At 41.8% G+C, this 21,420-nt stretch overlaps 1 protein-coding gene across 8 annotated transcripts in view; it reads left to right on the forward strand.

Moving 5' to 3' along the window:
* Window positions 1-21,420, forward strand: part of LOC131059854 (chloroplastic group IIB intron splicing facilitator CRS2-A, chloroplastic) — an 87,929-nt gene that overhangs the window by 41,184 nt on the left and 25,325 nt on the right. For all 8 annotated transcript variants that reach the window (XM_057992908.2, XM_059212630.1, XM_057992905.2 and 5 more), the window contains 2 exons: window positions 2,960-3,010; window positions 3,164-3,237. In XM_057992908.2, coding sequence (XP_057848891.1) covers window positions 2,960-3,010; window positions 3,164-3,237 — 125 coding nt within the window. The remainder of the gene's footprint in view (window positions 1-2,959; window positions 3,011-3,163; window positions 3,238-21,420) is intronic.

Here is a 21,420-nt window from a genome sequence, read left to right on the forward strand (position 1 = left end):
ATAAATTGTTATGGAATTTTATGTCATATATTTTGAATGTTTTTGATTAAAGTAAAAGCAGGTTTTGAAGGGCCCCTGACACCCTTTACAAATGTTTTATATGTTATCTGAATTGAGTTTTTCATAATATTTTTTTATTATTCTGGATTTATGAACTTTTTTGACCTCCCAAATGAATTGAATTTTCTGAAACTGGTAACAATGCCAGCAAGGGATAGAAGGGTCAGCAGATTTAGAAATTATGAAGTGTTGGTAGAGAGAGGTGTGGTGATGTAGGGTGTTCTTTCAGCAAGGGAAGGAGGAAGCATCAACGAGAAGGGAAAGCAAAGGTCTTTTTTGAAATAGTGACCCAAACACTTAAAAATTCTGCCCTTCATGGACCTTTCACTTGTTGCCAACCCTGTATTCTACACCTCTATTAAAAACTCCTAGCTTTTATAAATCTTTTAGAGTGTAGGTAACGATCCAAATAAATACTTACATGATCACATCACTTTGATGATGGTGAGAACTAGTATGGGATCAGAAACTCATCAAGCCCTTATCCTTTCTTCCTTTTTTCTCTTTCACAATAAGAGCCACATTTAGAAACAGGAAAAAAATGTTAAAAATGATTTCTTGAAGATTCAATAAGTCTAGCAAGTTGATACAGATGAGGATGCACTATGAACCAGTCTTCACATAATTCATTCACTTACAAATCATAATATCAAGCAATTATTTCTCAAATGATAGATCATATTATTGAATTATCTAACCCAAGAGCACTAGATTAGAATTTTATATTCTCAAAAGTACATTTTATTGGTATCAACAGGTGGGATTGTCTAACACAATTAACATTCTTTGTTCCATCTGATCATATGACTAGGTGATTATCAGTGAACCTTTGGCAAACCCTTTGAGGGCCATCCAAATGAATGATTCAGGGGATCCTTTTTGAACCATTGAAAATAATTTTGGACGACCTTCCAAACATCCTTTGGGTAAACCCTCTAGGAAACCTTTCAAGGAGTCCTTGGGAAAGCTTTGATGAACTCCTGAGAATCTTTGTGGAATACTCTTAACCTATTCCCAAGGAATCCTCTTAAACTTAGTAAGAGATAATCATGTACACAGTTATTACATAACTCTTTTTCTTATTGATCCAATAATGTAGACATTTTTAATTTACAAAATTTAAAATGGAACTTATTTTCTATACTTTTTTTTTTCTCAGCATACATCTAGCTGATCTCACAATGAATGATTTCTATTGCACTTGTTGTGGATACTATGCTGCTTCTTAACTATCACTTTTCAACTTTTTAAGAAACTCAAATTTCATGCCTATGGAAATTCTTTAGTCACTGAGCTTTAGGTATTTAACCGATTATCTAGTACAAGCTTTCTGTGTTTGATATTAGTTGGTCTTGTGCTCATTGCTTGGTTTATGAACATTCCAATTGTGTGCATTTTTAATGTCAAGACTCAATAACAGATCATTTTTTTTGAAACTTTACAAAATGGATTCAGACTTATACAATCAGGAGAACGTAATGTTTCTAGTATAAAAGAATGGGTTTTTTAATTTTCCCCAAGGAAGCTCTCTTAGTCAGGTGTTAATATTTTTTATGATGGGTAGAATATTACATTTGTTTTGAAACAAAAATTGATTCTCTTTGGTTTTGCAAAATGCTTAATTTTTATGGATAAAATATATTCTTGTAAGTCCAGGATAGTTTTTGGGAACCAGTATGTAGTGTTGAGACATGGACCAGCTAGGACTCGAACCTAGGACCTTCCATACGCTGCTGGAGTGCTCTACCACTGAGCTACTGGCCCCTCTTGGACCAGTCCATCGCCGGTCTGGGTGTGGCTTATTTCCAACACCAACACCCCCCCATAAGCCACACCTCTCGTGTGCTTGGGGCTCCTAGCCTGGACCTGGCTCTGATACCATGTTGAGACATGGACCGGCCAGGACTCGAACCTAGGACCTTCCATACGCTGCTGGAGTGCTCTACCACTGAGCTACTGGCCCTCTTGGACCAGTCCATCGTCGGTCCGGGTGTGGCTTATTTCCAACACCAACATGTAGAACTGCTCTTTTGAGACATGTAAATTGTGAATTTGCTATGATTTTGTGTGGTAAGTGCGTGACTTTATGATGAAGATTGCAGGAGACAGGATTGTCAATTGAAAATAAAAAATCAAACCAAGCAAAGTAATTGGCCTCAACTGTAATTTTTAACTTTCAGAAGTGAATGTGAAGAGTGGATGACTCATTTTTCCAATTTCAACTGTGTTTTTGGTACAAGCCTTAAAGTATCTTTTTTGCTGATTTTATCATGAAGGCATTTTTTTAAGCCTATGACCAAAGAAATAATAAATTATAGTAAGTTACCTATGATGACTTATTCTTTATTCAGTGTCAGAATAAGATCTCTAGACTGCTTATTAGGATTGATACATTGAACATCCTAGAGCAATAACATTTACCTAAAATGGCTGGCCTCAAATGCTAGGAGCATATCATCATTTACTGAAGAGTGAAGACAGATCTTGATGTGGCACTGGAGAAAAATGTGCGTCAACAGCAACAGTATTTGGTACAAATAATTGCCAGTAGTTGCAACTTAAGCCAACGATGATAGTGGAAAGATGAATCAAGCTTAAGTTTATTAGAGTATTTCTTCAATATACCTTTTCCATTGTGTAATTATCTTTCATACCACTCCAAGTTTGTCATAAATTGTTAACTCATCTATTTTTTGACTTGTTCATGCCTGACAGTATCCTTTGTTTCTGCATATTAGGTTGTATGATATTTGCAATCTGTTTTGGTGTTTGTTTCGTAGATTTTACTGAATGCTAACCCATCTATTTTTCCTTTCAGCCATATATGTCTTTGTATTGGATTGTTATATTTACAATTAAACTGATACTTTCTTTTCTTTATTTGCGTTAATTGCTCAAGGTTGGGCCACTTGCAGTATATTATCGAATACCTTTTCACCACATTCTTCTGGTACAATCCTGCCTTACATAATTTGATACTGTTCCAGATAATATCAATCCTGAACAGCGCAGTTTGTTTTGAAAATGTACAGATACTTTGCTTTTTGTGATATTTCATTAATTATTTTGTTTTGACATGGCTTTTAATTTTTTGTTTCTTTAGATAGTTGATATGACAGAACTGGCATGTGGCGTAATGCGTCTACAAGCAAAGGGTGGACATAGAGCCCATAATGGGTAATCACTTTGAAGGACAAGATTCTTTTTCTTCCTTTTTGGTTGTGCACATTCAATCAACCAAATTGTTGTTTGGCATGGAGAATTTAAATACTTCATTATCATCATTTATTATTTTTCCCACTTAGCAGCATTGATGTTTGCAATATTCACAAGAAAAGTCATAGTAGCTGTGCCTGCAACCACTCAACGCACATCATGGGTACTTGTGCATATATATGGATAGCCGAAGCACATTTAGTTTCCCTTAATGGGGTCAAATGTCACATATAACTTAGTTGCATTTAACATTTTTAAAACACATTTATCAGTTAATTTCAATCAACGACATTAATATCTCAAGCATAATAAATCAAAATCACATTATCATCTCATCTCAACATGCATTTAATGTCACAATCACATTTAGCCAATATTTCAGACATCATTAAATTAAGCATGGTAAAATCAGACATAATATCATCTTACATACATCATCTGAAATATCATCACAAAAGTATACATCGAGTCCTCACAATGAACTTGGCACAATATCATGCACACATCTCAATGCAAATAACACCAAAGGCCGACATATTGAGGAACACCATCTTGAACATGCAGGTGGTCCATACACATCATGAGTCATAAAGGCACCACATACACAAAAACATATTGAAATAGAGCATAGAACAATCACTTAGAAGCTAAGCTACCAGGTTCTTTGCCCTGACCCCCCAATCTCGGTCCGGTTTGATTCCGGTTCGGGTTCAGAGCCAGTATGCCTTTGGGTTCGGGAAATCTGTCTATCCGGCATCTCTTGCGATTTTCTGTTGTTTTACTTGCCGGGTGCCTGCGATTTTTTGTGTTTCACTGCCGGGTGCTTGCAATTTTCTGCTGTTATACCATTGGATGCTTGCGATTTTCTCCCACATGAATATTTTTATATTTCATGTAGTATATGCGAGAATTTCAAGACATGTATGAATTAATGTTTTTATATTTCATGTAGTATATAAAATATAAGCTTGCTAGAATAAACGAATAAAAGGGTTGGGTGGGGCTTGATAGGTGAATACATAGTTCCAATAACTTTTATATTTCATATTTATATTGAATATTCATATATTTAAATTATATGATAATATAATAATATATATATTATTTATTAATATATATATATTGTTTTTATACAAACGAACCCAAACCCCTTTTCAAAATTTTGTCCAACCGGCAAACCGGGTTCTTGAACCCGAACCGGTGCCCAAACCTGAACCAGCAACTTAGGTCAGAAGCAAAATACAATCATAATATGTGCTTCCCTAGATACATAGTTAAACCAATGCCAAGCTCAATACACATCTCATGGATGCAAATGGGAAGGGCACTACATCTTGAGGTTAGGCACTCTATGCTCATTTCGACTCCATGCCACCCATTTCGTTGACTTTCTTCTTGAAGGTATAGCCAAATCGGATGGGTCAAAATTGGAGTGGAAGATGCATGAAATACTACAAAATACAGGTACAACTACATATGGGTTCTAAATCTTATGAGAGAGCACATGAACAAATAGGAGCTTGTGCAGTCAAGAGTCAAATAGTTTGCTCCCAATTTCATCATGTTGCCATCTCGTGTCAATGTTTGAGTATTGAGTGGTTGTACAATTTTTACTCAAAAGGCATAAGGGGAGAGGGTAATAAAGACCGTTTTGAACATTTGTTTTGCCAACACATGGATGAGATTATTAAGTTAAATTTAGGTTAATTTTTAATAATAGATTCTCTCATTTCACAATTTTTTGTTTTTTTAATTTGATGGTTTTCTGGTTTTATTTTCATTTTTATGATTTTAATTTTATATGCTCACTTAATTTAGATATTAGAGTTGTTAGTCAGAGTTCTATGGTTTGTGAATGGGGCTAAAACTCCCATGGGTTTTCAATTCAAGGCCATGTACAAGGCCAAGTGGGCATCCGACATAAACAAATATGGACCCATTTGGCACATTAATGATCAACTCTACCAACACATTCATGCTGCTACCTACTATTTGAACCTTAAGTTTTTCTACACCAAATAGTTTAGGGCAGATTTGGAGGTTATGGATGGCTTCAACACATTTTTGGGGAGGATGGTCCATGATGAAGTCAGTAAAGACATCATTCATGATGAGTTGCCAAATTACATAGGTGTGAAGGGGAGGTTTCTTCACCTCTATGCATTCGAACTAAGTTACCGGTGTAGTCGACATAAAATGTCTATTGTTATGTTTGATAATATTTGTTATCGACTAATGTATTAATTTGTAATGTCCCTACTAGTTAGAGATCACTGTCCTGCAAAACAAATTGTTAGAATACAACATATATATATATATATATATATATATATATATATATATATATATATATATATATATATATATATATATATATATATATATATATATATACAACTAATCTAACTTGCAATTAAACTTCAATTACTTAATTAACACTAATCTCAATTCTTATTTAATAAAAAGGATACGAGTGCAGTACTGGGACATGTCCTTAGGCGGCTGTGAAGCTCGCCTTCTTGGAACCCATCTTGATTCCAAGCCCTACCAGGAACTCGAAGGTTAATTCTATTCCTGTCTTGGATGTAATTTCTTACACCCAAGCCAAACCAGGAAATCGAAGGTTAATTCGATTCCTGTCTTGGATGTAATGTCTTACACCCAAGCCATACCAAGAAATCGAAGGTTAATTCGATTCCTGTCTTGGATGTAATTTCTTACACCCAAGCCATACGAATGAGGACCATCATATATGATCAATTCCTTGCCTTGGAGGATGATGCATCTCATCATCCAAGTCTACCAGAGAGGACCGGCCAAATCCGTCTCTTCTTGGATGAACTTTGTCAACCAAGCCATAACATATATGCATATAGATATTCAGTATATACTGCCTACCAGAAATTATCATAATCCTTGCATTAGGCTAAGGGAATTTCCTCTCGATAGCCTCCATCATATAGTCCATTATTCATATAACATTCTACAATTCATTATCATATATTATTCCATAATCTACATTTACATATTCCTAAATTAACATGTATTCCGTAACATATATTCAGAAAATATTCATTAACATGTCTTCAGGAAGATTCATTAACATATATTAAAAAATATTCATTAACATACATTCAAAACTATTCATTATCATATATTCACAAATACTCATTAACATAAATTCAGAACTATTCATTAACACATATTCACAAATATTCATTAACATATATTTAGAACCATTCATTATCATATATTATTCCATAATCTACATTTACATATTCCTAAATTAACATGTATTTCGTAACATATATTCAGAAAATATTCATTAACATGTCTTCAGGAAGATTCATTAACATATATTAAAAAATATTCATTAACATACATTCAAAACTATTCATTATCATATATTCACAAATACTCATTAACCTAAATTCAGAACTATTCATTAACACATTCACAAATATTCATTAACATATATTTAGAACCATTCATTAACCTATATTCACAAATATTCATTATCATATATTTAGAACCATTCATTAACATATATTAAAATATTCATTACTATATATGTGTGTGTGTGGCACACACGTCCACACACATATATATACTTTGTGAACCGTAGACACCACTTACCTGCCGCAGTTCGCAGCCGCAGCGCAGTTCGTAGCCAACAGTGCAGTTCCTAGCCCGCAGTGTTGCTGGTTATCCTCTCGTCCACCTTTCCTTCTTCGTCACCTCCTCTCCCCCCTCCTTAGCTCTGCGCGATCTTCCTTAATACCTTGTGGAGTTGAAGGGTTTCATCCCCCCACAGCGTCCCTTCTGCAGGAAGGGGTGTGACGGTGGCCGCAACCCAGGCTGCGACCCCCGTCCCACCACTTTTTGCAGGGAGGGGCCATCGTGGAGTTAGCTCTCCACGTGGGGGTTATCTCCACGTAAATATATTTAAGTCATTTACTCTATCCAAGGCTTACTCCCATTAATATTTTAGCATGCTTTAATATTAAACATTAACATTATTGATTCGTTCATTTAATAATTCAAATTTCCATCTTTTAATATATTTAAATATATTAATATTTTCTAATAGTTTATTTAATATATTAATTTTATTTAATATATTAATATTATTTATATATATTAATATATATTAAATAATTGACTTTATCACATTTCAAGAATAAATATTAATATATATTAATTAAATGATTTATTTAATAAATAAATAAATTTCAAATAATCATTTGTTAATCATTATATTAATCAATAGTAATACTTGCCTCATTTAGGATATATATAACGATCAAGGAGGGGACATGACATAATTGTTTGTATTAAGTGGGTTGTCACTCTCGAGTAGTTAATGTGTCAGTTGGTTGACAATTGTGTTCCTCTTGGCAACTGACGGGTCCTTTAAATATGTTGTGTACTGCCAAGGAAGGTGGTACAGTATATTCGGATCTATTGTAATCCTTGGCTAAACATCTTTGGTCTTCTTCTTTGTAATAATTGCATGTACGAATAAAGATATCTTTTACTACTGTGTCCGATATGCATTATCATTTGTATCATTATTTCTCGTACTTAATTTATCAAGTATAGCAGTAAACATTTTGGCATTGTTGCCTTAAAAGAAATCGGGTCACCCTTGAGTGATTCATGCCCTTAGACCCCAATAAAGGTGAGAAGAGGCCACAGGGTGGTCAAGACCAAGAAATTAGGTGATCCGCCGACCCTCAGCAGGAAGGAGCATAGGGACGAGTCAAAGCCTGGAAGTACTCGGAGTGTTGGGATGATGGAGGTGGACGTGTAGAGGACGCGCGCGTGGCCGAGAGTGCAAGGAAATCACCAAAACGTAGCGGTCGGAACAATCCACCTAGGTTTGACACACCTGGAAGTACCCGAAGTGTTGGGGATGCTGTAGGTGGACGTGTAGAGGATGTGTGCGTGGCAAAGTGTGCAAGGAAAGCATTGGAACATAGCGGTCGGAATAGTCCACTCAAGTCCGACTCACAAGGGAGTAAGTAGGTGAGAAGCTGATTTGCATTGTATCGAGACTTGCTCCTCGCCAAGGAACCAAGAATAGGGGGGCTTGAGCCGAAGACTCTAGGGAGGAGAGTATAGAAACAAAGAAGGTGACCAACGTGTAGAAGATGTAGAAGGTGACCAATGTGTGGAAGACGTAGAAGGTGGACGTGTAGAGAGCTCGCAGGTGCCCGAGAGTGCAAGAGAGGCACAAGAACGCGAATGAGATCAAGACGGTCCAATCTGGTCAAATACACATGGTAACTTTCAAGCGAAAACAATGTTAAACACCTAGGAGAAGCAAAAACTCCCGAAATTCATAGGGGATGGATTAGATGATCCCGTACGCCATTGCAAGATTTGTATAACAATATGGGAGGTGTATGGTCAGGATGACTAGGATTATTGGCTAAAGGCATTTCCCACCACCCTATGGGGAATTGCCATCGACTGGTATATAGACATAGAGGCTAAGGACAAGGTGGGATGGACTGAACTAAATAAGGCATTTCAAGAAGTATTTAAATTGCTGAGAGATGACAATGAGATTGTTGTAGAAATTTACAACACTAGATAAGGGAAGAATGAGAACGTATAGGCATACAATCGTAGGCCCAAAGAACTGTTGAACAAGATGGAGAACCAGCCAGTCGACGGGTTGAAGAAGAGGTGGTTCGCTGAGGGATTGATACCTACATCTCTCCCATACCAGTTCAAAATGGTTTGCATCATTAAGTTGTGCATGGAATGCCTGGAAACACATGAGAATTGGTGGCCCCCCACAAGCCATACCCCTTCCCACAGCTTGCAGACACACTGTGTATATCGGAATGAGAAATTGAGATAGTTTCCAAATTATATATATTTTAAGTTTCAATATAACTATAAGATGAAGATGACAACCTTTGAAAGACTATATCTCATAAAGATAGCAAGCCATCTTGCATACAATAAGATAGTAACATCCAATATTCAGTCGTAGAACTTAAATTATAATTTCCAGTTGACTTGGTTCATTTTATGATAGATTCTATACTGTGCTAAAACCTTTGATTTGACAGTCTACCACATGCTAGTTCAGTCAACCATAGTACACTTTTAGTACAAATCATAAATGAACACCATTCCCTTATATCTGAGCCTGATGGCAGTAACTAAGCCATCTTTGTACCAGCCAAAGATATCATGTAGCTGATATATACAAATTCCTATAGGAACCCTGATATGATTAGTACAATAGTTTAGTCTTCTAGTCTCAATTGAACACGTGTTAATATTCAACCCAGTTTACATTCAGTAACAATCAAACTTTGGCTTCCATACTACTTCATAAACATGTCAGTTTTTGTTTATTGCTGTCCCATTTCTGAGAGACCTAAATATATGTCATTATGCAGGTTTGATAAGATAACACATGTTTCCATGTCTAATTCAAAGGACCAAATTCAGAGAACAGACCATAGGTTTTAGATCAATGTGTTGGCTGAAAGGCTCTAAAAGATGCCATTACTAGAAAAGCCAAAGAGATTCCAAATTCATCTTCACAAGAGCTGATGATAAATGTATCAGTTCTCACTTTCTGTAAGTCCTAGGACTTTAAACTACAATAACTGTTGTAATGTACAGTGTCTAAAAATAAAACCCTTGGATGGACATTCTCTGTGCAAAAAGGTTAATCACTGACAATAAAAGCCTGGGCGTTGCCTGGGTTTTAGACAATGGACATTACAACTGTTATTGTAGTTTAAAGCCCTTGGACTTACAGAAAATGAGAATTCATATATCTATCATTGGCCCTTGTGAAGATGAATTTAGAATCTCTTTGGATTTTATGGTAATATAAATATGAGACTGTTATGTTATTCTCGGAACAGCATTGTTGTAAAGGTTATAAGGTCAAATATGTTATTCCCACCATAGGTCATAAGCATAAGTTTGTAACACTAGATCTTCTGCAACCGTTGACACAAATCAAAAGAGCCAAATAAGTTTCATACTTAATGACAGTAGACTGTTGTGGTTTACAGTATTGCAGCAGTCATACGTGTTTCTGACAATCATGTTATCATGTTCTGAAAGCTTTTAGTTTATGACAATCGTGTTCTCATAGACTGAAAGCTTAATTTATCAATGACATTTTTGAAAATACTGTAAGGCCAAATATCTTTATTCCTATTGTAGGCCATAAGGCTATAAGTAAACTTTAATAATCAATCTCGTTCAATAGCTTAGCCACTCAAAAGATTCAATAACTTTCACGACCAATAATAGATGACAATGAGGGTTTCAACCATAGTTGAACTACTTGCCAAAACCAAAAACTCGCCAAGCCCCGAATTTTTTTTTTGGGAAAAACTCCCAAAACTCGGCAAAAACTCGGCAAAAAACTTGGGAACTTAAAAAATTGCTTAAATTTAATTAAAAATGCATTTTTTTGCAAAATTCAATGAGAAGATGCATCCCATGAGTCAATAAATGAGAACAGAAAAGAAACAAGCTGAGTCTAGATATATTTAAACGCAAAGTGGGTACAAAATCACATCCTCATGAGGAATGTTGATGGCTGGAAGCAAAATAGTAAATAGTTTTTGTAGAACTAAAAGTAAATAAATCAATACAATTACATCTTCCTCTTCCCAACTCTAGTAAAAACTAGGGAGGAGGTAGAACTAGAGGGTCTAGTCCTAAAAGTTTGCTGTGGGCATGATTGTGCCTCCTTGCTCGGTATGACTAGCTCAGGATATGGCTCATCCTCCATCCTAGATGCAGCTCTGCCTCTAGCTGCACCTGGCATTGGAAACGACTCCTCATTCTCTTCATCCTCCTCAATGTCATCCAGTGTGAAACCAAATCCACCACCCTCTTCAGCCTGCCTCTCCAAATCATTGATGCCATCCTTTGTAAACAATGGAGGTTGCTCCTGCGTGTTGTTTTTTATGATCAGATGTAAAATAAACAGAAATACAGAATTGTTAAACACTTTAACACAACAAGTACAACACATGAACAAAATAGAACACACCACATATCCTGGGAAAACCCTCCTTGAGGGAGAAAAACCCAGCCAAGAATATATCTCTTCTATTAAATTGATTGATCAAAATGAAATGATCATCACCTTCTATATATACAAAGTAAGGTGCCTTTTCTCAAGCAAGGCGACTCTTCACAAGAGTCGGCCTCATTCAAGAACCAAGGTGAATTTTCATCTTGGATTGGCCCTTATAAATATAAATTAATAATTTGCAATAGGCTGATTTGCTTCTAGAAATACTTCCTGCAACTATAAAACACTAACACTCCCTCTTAGCTAGGGAGGTATTTTCAAATATCCTCGTCATGGAGTCTATCAACATGATGCCCACAATGGCTACACCCATTTGTGGAAAAGACACATCTCAATCTCAGAGATGTACTAAGGTTCATCACAGAGTATTTCAACGTGATGCCCACAATGGCTACTCCCATTTGTGGAAAGAAACACATTGTCATGGAGTCACTCAACATGACATCCACCATGGCTACTCCCATGTGTGGAAAGGAATATGTGCACAAGTGCCCATCATGGAGTCACTCAACGTGATGTCGTCATGGAGTCACTCGACATGACGTCCACCATGGCTACTCCCATGTGTGGAAAAACACAAGTACAAAGGATTCATCACGGAGTCTCTCAACGTGATGTTGTCATGGAGTCTCTCAACATGACATCCACCATGGCTACTCCCAGAGGGTGGATAGAACCACATTTCCGTCTCAAAGATGGACATGGGCTTTCACCTCAAATTTCTCTGTCTCAGAGAAAAAATGCTTTAACAAGGGTTTTCACTTCAAATTTCTCCATCTCGGAGAAAAAATGCATTAACAAGGGCTTTCACCTCAAATTTCTCCTTCTCAGAGAAAGAATGCATTAACAAGGGCTTTCACCTCAAATTTCTCCGTCTCAGAGAAAAAATGCATTAACAAGGGCTGTTTTGCTGCGTAGGGTATGTTTCAGAACATCACAGAATGCAAGCAAAGCAGAATAGTACACACATAGGCACGAAATGTAGAGAACTCAGAAATGTATATCCATTAATGCCAACATTACAATGTATCGTCAGAATAACATCAGTATAACATAACACGTCATAATCATATCCAGAGATTGGGGTACACGGATATATATACACGGGGTGTCGATCGGATGCCGGTGCCAACCGTCGACCCTTAAACATTTACTAACAAATGCTAATTTTCTTGACAACATCATCCCCCCAAAAAAAGAGTCGTCTCCGGATGACACACAACAAAATGGGGAAACAACTAGACAAAAGAAATCAAGGAGCTGGGGTTCTAGAGGGCGTCCCTGATGAAGAAGGAGCCAATGGAACTGATGTAGCCAACTGCTCCCGCAACTGGGGAACTTGTTGCATCCTATATTGGAGATCCCTCTCGAGTAACAGGTGTCGTTCCCTCAAAGTCTTCATCATGAACACCGCCTCCATGACTTCCTTATGTTTCTTGTCCAACTCCTCCAAAACTGAAGTGAGGCGAATCTCTATTGCTGCTCGCGTAGCTGCCTCCTGTGCCAATTCTGCCTTTGCCTGGACCAACTCCTCCAATGCCGTCACCCGTGCCCTCTGCTGTAGGAGCTCCTCCTCAATGGTTTACAGTCGAGTGGCTATCTCCTCCCGAGCTTTGATGGCTGCCACCCGCTCTGCCTTCGTCCTAGATGCCAAATGTTGTGCGCGTTGGAGCTCATAGTAGCCGTCTCGAAATGCCTGCTCCACCTGCCGCAACAATAAGTATGTCCTACTCTCGCCATCCGGCTCCTTGCACCTCCACTCCATCATGGCAGGCGTCTCTACTGCAGGCCATCCCCTTGAATCAAAACACCTGGCAAACTCCGCTGCACATCCCCCTGTGGCAAATGCAAGCAGATTCTCCACTGCAGTCTGTCCAAGAGCCAGTTCCTGAATTGAAGCCGCCATTTGCCGTGCACTGGCCTCCACATCTGCCAAGGCAACCATCCTCTGTGCATTGGCCTCCATCTCTGCCAGAAACTGCTCCACCGCACGTGACTCACCTTGCATAGTGGATGCTACCTGCTAGTTGGGCTCAACAACCCTATAGTCCTCTCCAAGCACCCTATCCTGGAAGACATCCATAGCTGATTCCTGCTGCTGGTGAGAACTCCCCTCCTCTAAATCCATGATCTTTGGCAACACCAGTGGCTGTGGTGAAGGAGGTCGAGATCCAATTGATGCCATGGGGGTTGCCTAGTAGCTGTCCAACCATGCATCCCATGCGTGGACTGTACTCGCCAACTCCACCCCTTTCTCTGTAGCGGGCTTCTTACTCGCAGGCACACTCTCCAACTCGGCCCCTTTCTCTATAGCGGGCTCTTAATGCGCAGGCACTCCGTGTGTTGGTGGGGTGACACTAAAGGGTGTCTGCGTGGGTGGAGGTCACAATTGCTCGAATCCTGGCACTGGTACGACTTCAACCGTCATCCCTGAAGTAGGAAGTGGAGTCATTTCACCATCCACCTGCAGCAATGCTGGAGTGAAAATAAGTTGTCGAGTTATCATTGTTAAGTCCTAAATGTATGGGTGAATGAACAGATAACACAGTGTTTTCCACACGTACCAAATATTCATGTAACAGAACAGTCATACATCACAGCATAAATGACAATGATACTAGTTAGACCAGAAGAGTTATATCTTTATTCCAGTGTCCAAAATGTCCATACATAATCTCCCTTGTGGAGGTTCCAACCAAACAATATAAAGACCCGACAGTTGGTCAAGTTGCCAACCGTCACCAACTCCCAACTACTCGACGGGAACCTCTCGGCGACAACATAAACATAAACACAACATAACACACTTATAAATATTAGTCTTACTAAGATACGTTATTTACCCCTAACATTAGCCCCCCCCAAAATGTAGTCGTCTTCTAGACGACTAAGACAATAAGAGCTGAAATATAAAACATAAACTAGGACCGAGAAGAGGGAGGAGGCGTCCCTGTAGTGGTCGGAGAAGAAAGTTGCTGTCCGGTGTGAAGTCTTAGGTTCTTTTCTGCTAGCAGCTGTCGTTCCCGTGCCTTCTTTACCATGTGGGCAGCTTCCAACAGTTTCTTATCTTTTTGCTCCATCTGTGAGGTACCGTATTGGCACCTCACATCCCCTGCCTCATCTTTCTCCGTTGGTATTGTACTGGCACCTGGCGTACCAGTACATGTTGGTATCGTACCGGTTCCTGATGGTATCGTACCAGTTCCTGCGGGCACCGTACCAATTCCCGTCGTACCAGTACATGTTGGCACCGTACCGGTACATGTCGGTACCATACTAGTTCTTGTTGGTATTGTACTAGTACTTGTTGGAGCCATACCGGTACCTGTTGGAGCCGCACCAGTACCTGCTAGTACCGTACCAGTTATTGTTGTACCAGTACTTGTTGGAGCAATATCAATAGCTATTGGAACCATACCAGTACCTGCTGGAGATGTACCAGTACATGCTGATGTTGTACCAGTACCTGTTGGAGTCGTACCAGTACCTATTGGAGACATACCAGTACATGCTAAAGTTGTACCAGTACATGTTGGAACCGTACCAGTACCTACTGACACTGTACCAGTACATGTTGATGTTGTACCAGTACCTACTGGTATCGTACTAGAACTTGGATATGCTGTACCAATTCCTTGCTCGGCCATTGTGTCTTTTCCTGGTATGGCCTCCCCTGCCACTGTTTGGTCTACCGTACTGGTACCCTCTGTGGTTTCTGACGCAAGTACTGGTTTCTGTGGTAATGATACCCGCCGCTGCGCTGGTGGTTCCTCTTCGTTGATTTTTCGGAACAACACCCCTAATGGTCGTGTGTCCCCCATAGAGCTGGCCACCGTAAGTGCTTCCTGTGGTTCCAAGTGTGCCGAAGATAATTTGGAAGGTGTGAACTTTACCCTCGTACTCTTCCATTGTGCTCGTAACCTTCCGTGTTGATCCTCCTCTTCCTCCTCTTCTTGCTGTTGCGACTCTGCTTCCCCTTCATCCTTCGCAACTATGTGAGGTGCCATATGAAACCCCTCATCACCACTTTCCTGCTCCTCAGTCTCTTCTGCCTCCTCAGAATCCTCTGCACTGCTGGCATCTTCGACCTCTACGGACGTGTCCAACTTTCTTCTCCTTTTGGCTGGCTGCGCGGTGTCACCTAGTGTGTCCAGGTGAGTATAGTAGTACATGGTAGGTTTATTCGGTTCCACCCGTCCACGTGGTTCGAAGGTTCCCCACATTTCTGGTGGTACTTGCAGGCGTATGGCATTCAGGAATAGGCTGATAGCATGATGGCACATGTAGAATGTCTTGTGTTCCAGCTTGAAAAAAAATTGAATTCGTTCTGCCAGAAGTTGTCCTTCTAGCCTGGTACCAGTGATTGTCGTACTAGCACCTGGCGTACCAGTACCTGCTAGTACCGTACCAATACCAGTTGGTACTGTACTAGTGCTCGTCGTACCAGTACCTGAACATGTCGTACTAGTACCAATTCTTTGTACGGCGACCTCGTTTTTCCTTGGTGCGACCTCCTCTATCATTGTCTGGTCTACCATATTGGTACGGACCATTGGACCAACTGCTGCCTCTACACTGTACGGATTAACTCGTGCACTTCCGCTCCCTGGTTGTACGACTTCTTCAACCTGTGCCAACTCTTCACTCAGCTCCACAAGGATGGCACAAATCTCTGCACAGATACCCTCAAACTTTTTATGCAACTGCTCCCTGCGTGTACGAACGTTGCGAAGGAGGGGATTGTACGGATCCTGCACGTACGGTATGTCTGTTTTCTGACCGTACAGTCTTTCTCCTTTATCTGCTGGTAGTCATACAAGATCGTACGAGTTAGTTTCCTGTAAGTGCAATGTTCTGCCGTACGGTATTCCTCCCCTTGCAGGTTGTACACCGTACGGGCTATGCCAGTCTCCCTTCTTTGCCGACCGTACGCCATACAAATAACTCAAACACTGCCAGTCTCCCTTCTTTGTCGACCGTACGCCGTACAGATAACTCAAACACTCCCTCGACTGGCGTACACCGTACGAGTGATCCAGTACGGCGTTCCAGTCATCCCCTACAAGTATCACCTGCGGGTCCTCGTCCTTGCCTAGATTGATTTTTTTCAGATCCCTTTGCTCGTACTTGATGGGTTTGTCTTGTTCAAACTGGTGGGCTGGTGTGTCATCCACCCGTGCCATTCCCTCCTGGTACCTACCGTACTCCGAGGGAAATGACTGCTCTTCCATACCGCCACTTGATTCCCCAACCTCGCATATTTGCAGCATGTGGCACTCCGGGTGGAAGACCTCGTAGTCCTCCATCTGTCAATGGAAGAGTGCAGCCAGCGAACTAGTTCCATCTTCAGAGCATCCATCCAGTTCTAGCACTCCTTCGTTGGGTTCCTTCCCTCCTCTGTCTCCTTCAGAACCCCACTCCCATCTATTTGAGTCATCCGAGTCGGAGTCAGACGACGCGAGCTCTTCATTGGCTGACTGATTCCTCAGGTCAATCACATACTTATGGCCTTCACTTTCGATTGAGAGTGTATTCTTCTTCCAGTTATGATTGGCTCTAGCCATGATCATCCACCCCCTTCCTAGGAGGGCGTCGTACGCTTTTCTTTCCAGTGGAATGACTACGAAATCTAGAATGAATTGTTGTGTCTCGATCACTACCTTTTGTGCCATGAGTGTATCGAGAGGTTTGATACCATGTTGGTCTGCACCAACGAGATGGAATGTTGGTGACTTGAGAGTAGGCTTGCCAAGGCTTCTCCATGTTACCTCCGGTAGTACGTTGACTCTAGACCTGCCATCCACAATGGTGTTTGTGAGCTTTTGTCCCATTATGTCCATCTCCATCATGACAGGTTTCCGTCCAATGCTTACTGTGAGTAGCATAGGGTCCATGGCGTCCGTACCATGTTCCTTCATCGGAGCCGTACTATGTGGTTTTGTCATCGTCCGGTGTTCCTGGCCGACGGAGTTGTCACCGACTGCATTCGTCAGGGATCATCCTCAACTGTGGCATGGTTTGTAGAAGGTTGGATACCCGTACGGGTATTGTGGTCTGTAACATCTGCTTAATGATAGTTTTCTCCGGTCCTGACCGGAGTGGTGTATTGGCAGCTGGGTGCGAAGCCCTCCACTCTTATGCTATCGCCCGCTCGATATCCGCCCTAGCTTCTTGTAGTCTTTCCTTCTTCGTGCAAGGATCAGGGTACATGGCTTTTTTGTTTTGCAATCTTGTGATTGCCAATACGCCTTCCCTCGGTCCTTCCACCTCCAGCATATTCACCCCTTTTTGCCTTGGACAGTCTATGTCCTCATGATTCCCTGGACCGCACCATTTGCATAGCAAACTTCCTGCGTCACCCCCGTTTTGACATTCTCCCGCAAAGTGACCCCATTCGTTGCACTTTCTGCATTGAATCATGGGTCGTCCCTTCGCGTCGTATTGAATTCTACTCCTTGGCGTGTTATTATTGGACCTGTTGTTACCCCGCCGATTGTTCCTGTACCCTCCAGGAGAGGCGTTAGAGTTTGCTGCTGGCTTTAGAGGTGTCGCTGGCGGTGTGACTTGGTCAGGTTGGGCGTAGAGCACTTGTGTGCTCCGTGTTTTCAAGTTGTACGGGCATTCCTTAATGGAATGTCCCATTACTTGGCAGATGTCACATAAGGCTTTGTGGGGACAACTCCCCTTAGTGTGTCCTTCCGTCTTGCAGTCGGCGCACCATAGCTCCTTTCTTGCCACCTTCTTTGTCAACCTTTAGTTCTTTTATCATTCTCATCATATCCCTTCGGAGTGCTTGCACGGTTTTGGACTCCCCATCACTGTCTTCATCCGTACTATCACCATCGCTCACCCGGCGCTTCCCTCGGGATGTCTTATTTTCGCTTTCAATATCCATCGCACGGTTGTACGCCTCATCATACGAGGGCAGGGGGACCACCTTCATCTTCCGTCTGAGGGATGGTACCAATCCTTCAACGAACCATCTCTTCTTGAGACCATCAGCCGACTGGTTCTCCATTTTATTGAGCAGTTCCCCGAGCCTTCTGTTATATGCGCGTACACTTTCAGTTTTTCCTTGTTTGGTGTTGTAAATCTCTGCCACAATTTCGTTGTCATCTCGTAGGAGTTTGAACTCTTCCTCGAAGGCCTTCTTCAGATTGCTCTAGGACGTTTTATGCTGGGCATTGAGGTCTGTATACCAGTCAATGGGTATTCCTTGTAGAGTGGCTGGGAATGCCTTCAACCAGTAGTCCCGGTCGTCCTGGCCGTTTGCTTCCCAGATGGTCATGCATGTCTTACAATGCCGTACAGGGTCCTTTGACCCGTCGCCCATGAATTTTGGGAGTTTTTGCTTCTCCGAGGTGTGTGCCATTGTTCTTTTCTGGATGGTTTTATGCAGTGCTTGGAAATGGCTATATGTCGTGAAGGTATTATGTGTCTGGGAGGTATCGTACGCTCCTGGTCTGGTTGGGCCCCTGTCAACCGGGCTTTGGTCACCTTCACTTCTATAGTCCCTCCTTCCCGGGGTTTTCGGATCTGACCCTCCTATTTTGGTACCCTTTGACAAGGACAAATTTTTAATGCCAGATAACGTTACTTAAAAAATAGTGGCGATTTCCTCGTGCAGGTCTCGTACTGCCTCCTCTCCTTGTTCAGAATATTTCGATGGGGTGCTTTGCGACTCGGCTCCGGAGTCCTCTTCACTTGACGTCGAGTGTGGGGCCTGGTCGGCGAGATCTTCCTCCGCTACGTCTGGAAGTGGCAAGTTCCTGGCGACCTTGGCCAACTCCTTCCACGTACACGGTTTTTTCCTCTCCCGATTACGACTCCGACTCACACTTCGACTTCTGCTGTGTTTCTTCGGACTCTTCGAGTCGGCAACCTCCCCTAGCCATTGTCTCCTTTCGGCCTGGTCTTTTATGTGGAAAGATCTCCGTAGAGTTCCCTCGTTTACTCCTTCGGTGGTAGTGGTACGTTTGTTTGTGTTTGGCTGTAGGGGCATCAAGTGCCAGAGGTACGACACCGACACCGACTAGCCTCCCTCTCCTCTTCCTCTCTACGACTCCGCTCCTCGTACCATCAGAGGACTTGTTGCCGCCGAAGTTCCTTTGCCGTCTCCTCCCTTCGGTCTTGGAGTGCAATCAGATTTCTGGCGAGTAACCTTGGAATACTTCCGAGCAGGTCAAAGACGGGGGTGCTGACGGTGAGTTCACCACATACCGTGCCTTCCGAGACGACTCTCTCCTGAGCCTCTCCCTGCACGTACTGCGTGACCGACACGTCCCACAACTCCACCAAGTCTGTAGTCAACTGCTCCTCTCGTTCCTCTTCCGCGGTACTCTCTTCGTGCGTGTCGCTGTCCACGACAATTAATTGCTGGTTAAATGGCCGGCCCATTAATTGCTTCTGCCTACCGCCATAGTTATCTCCAGGTTCGTTCAGGCAGCGACGCCAAAATGTTTAGTCCTAAATGTATGGGTGAATGAACAGATAACACAGTGTTTTCCACACGTACCAAATATTCATGTAATAGAACAGTCATACATCATAGCATAAATGACAATGATACTAGTTAGACCAGAAGAGTTATATCTTTATTCAGTGTCCAGAATGTCCATACATAATCTCCCCTGCCAAGGTTCCAACCAAACAATATAAAGACCCGACGATTGGTCAAGTTGCCAACCGTCACCAACTCCCAACTACTCGACGGGAACATCTTGGCAACAACATAAACATAAACACAACATAACACACTTATAAATATTATTCTTACTAACATACGTTATTTACCCCTAACAATCACCTCTCTCGAAGGTCTGACCCCCCTCGATGGTGCTACTCCAACCGTACTCGTACCACTCAAGGGTGTACCCATGACACCTTCCGCGCGTGTACTCCCACCAACACTATCCAATGTCTCCTCTCTAGGGCTCCTTCCCTCTTCTCCTCGACTAGCTAGACAGAAGGCATCATTGCCTCCACTGCTGCTGGAAGAGGTATCTGTCGACTCTTCCCCTGCGTTGCTCTCCTCCTCTTCTATCGACTTTGGCTCACTCTCCGAAGCCACCACCTGCTACTGCCTTCGCTTCCTGCTAGGTTGGACATCCCCACTACCTGTGAAGGTATCTAAGTGAGTCCAATAAAAGATAGGTGGCAGCGAAGGGTCCACCCGGTTCTGCGGCTTCCACACGTTTGTCGGAGGGTACCTATGTTCGCACATCGTCTAGAAAGAGTCCGATGGCATGAAAAGGCATGTAGAAGGCCTTATGCCATAGGGTGAGGAAGTCGTGAATCCTGTCGGAAAGGACCTACGCCCAATCATATATTGTCCCGTTCCTTAACCCGTTCATCAATGCCAACATGGGTACAACGGTGTCTGAGGCTCGACTGGCTCCTGTGAGTCTACTTTTCATCACATCGAGCAGACATTGCCATTCGCCTGGCACAATGTAGTACTTTTTTAACCCTCGTCCCTTCGGTGTATTCACTCTTTCCCATTCCTCTATTGTCAAATCATCACGGCACACTAGCTGTAGGAGTTTCTGCCTTCGTTCCGTCGACATCTTCGTGGCGTTTTTGTCAACTTTCTTGCCCTCGCCAGGAATGCCGAACACTCTGGTAAATGCTTCCGCTGTAAATGACACCGTTACTGTACTTTGCTGGTAGGTAAATACAGATTCCCTAGCATCTCTATCATACGCGGTAATCATCATCCTGAGACATGACTCAAAATCCCGAATGGCAAACATGGGCATTTGGATTGCCCAATGCACCCGTGCATGCTGAAGGGAATCCTTGATGGGGTGATTGTCTGGAGTCTCCAACTGCCATGTTCTACACACAGTGCCGCTTAACCCTTCGAAGGTGATGGTGTTTGTTGTAACCTTAGCGGGCATTGTCTTCCCTTTCCTTGTATTTGTCTTTCTTGCAACCCTTACTCCTGACGGCAACGTTCTTTTTCCTTTGTCCATGGCTGTATTGCTGGATTTTGGCATTTTTGCTTTCTTGGGCAGTTGTTTTTCCAGAGGCTCTAACTGCTGCAACCGTTT

Source organism: Cryptomeria japonica, chromosome 10, assembly GCF_030272615.1.
Source record: "Cryptomeria japonica chromosome 10, Sugi_1.0, whole genome shotgun sequence".
Classification (NCBI taxonomy): Eukaryota; Viridiplantae; Streptophyta; class Pinopsida; order Cupressales; family Cupressaceae; genus Cryptomeria; species Cryptomeria japonica.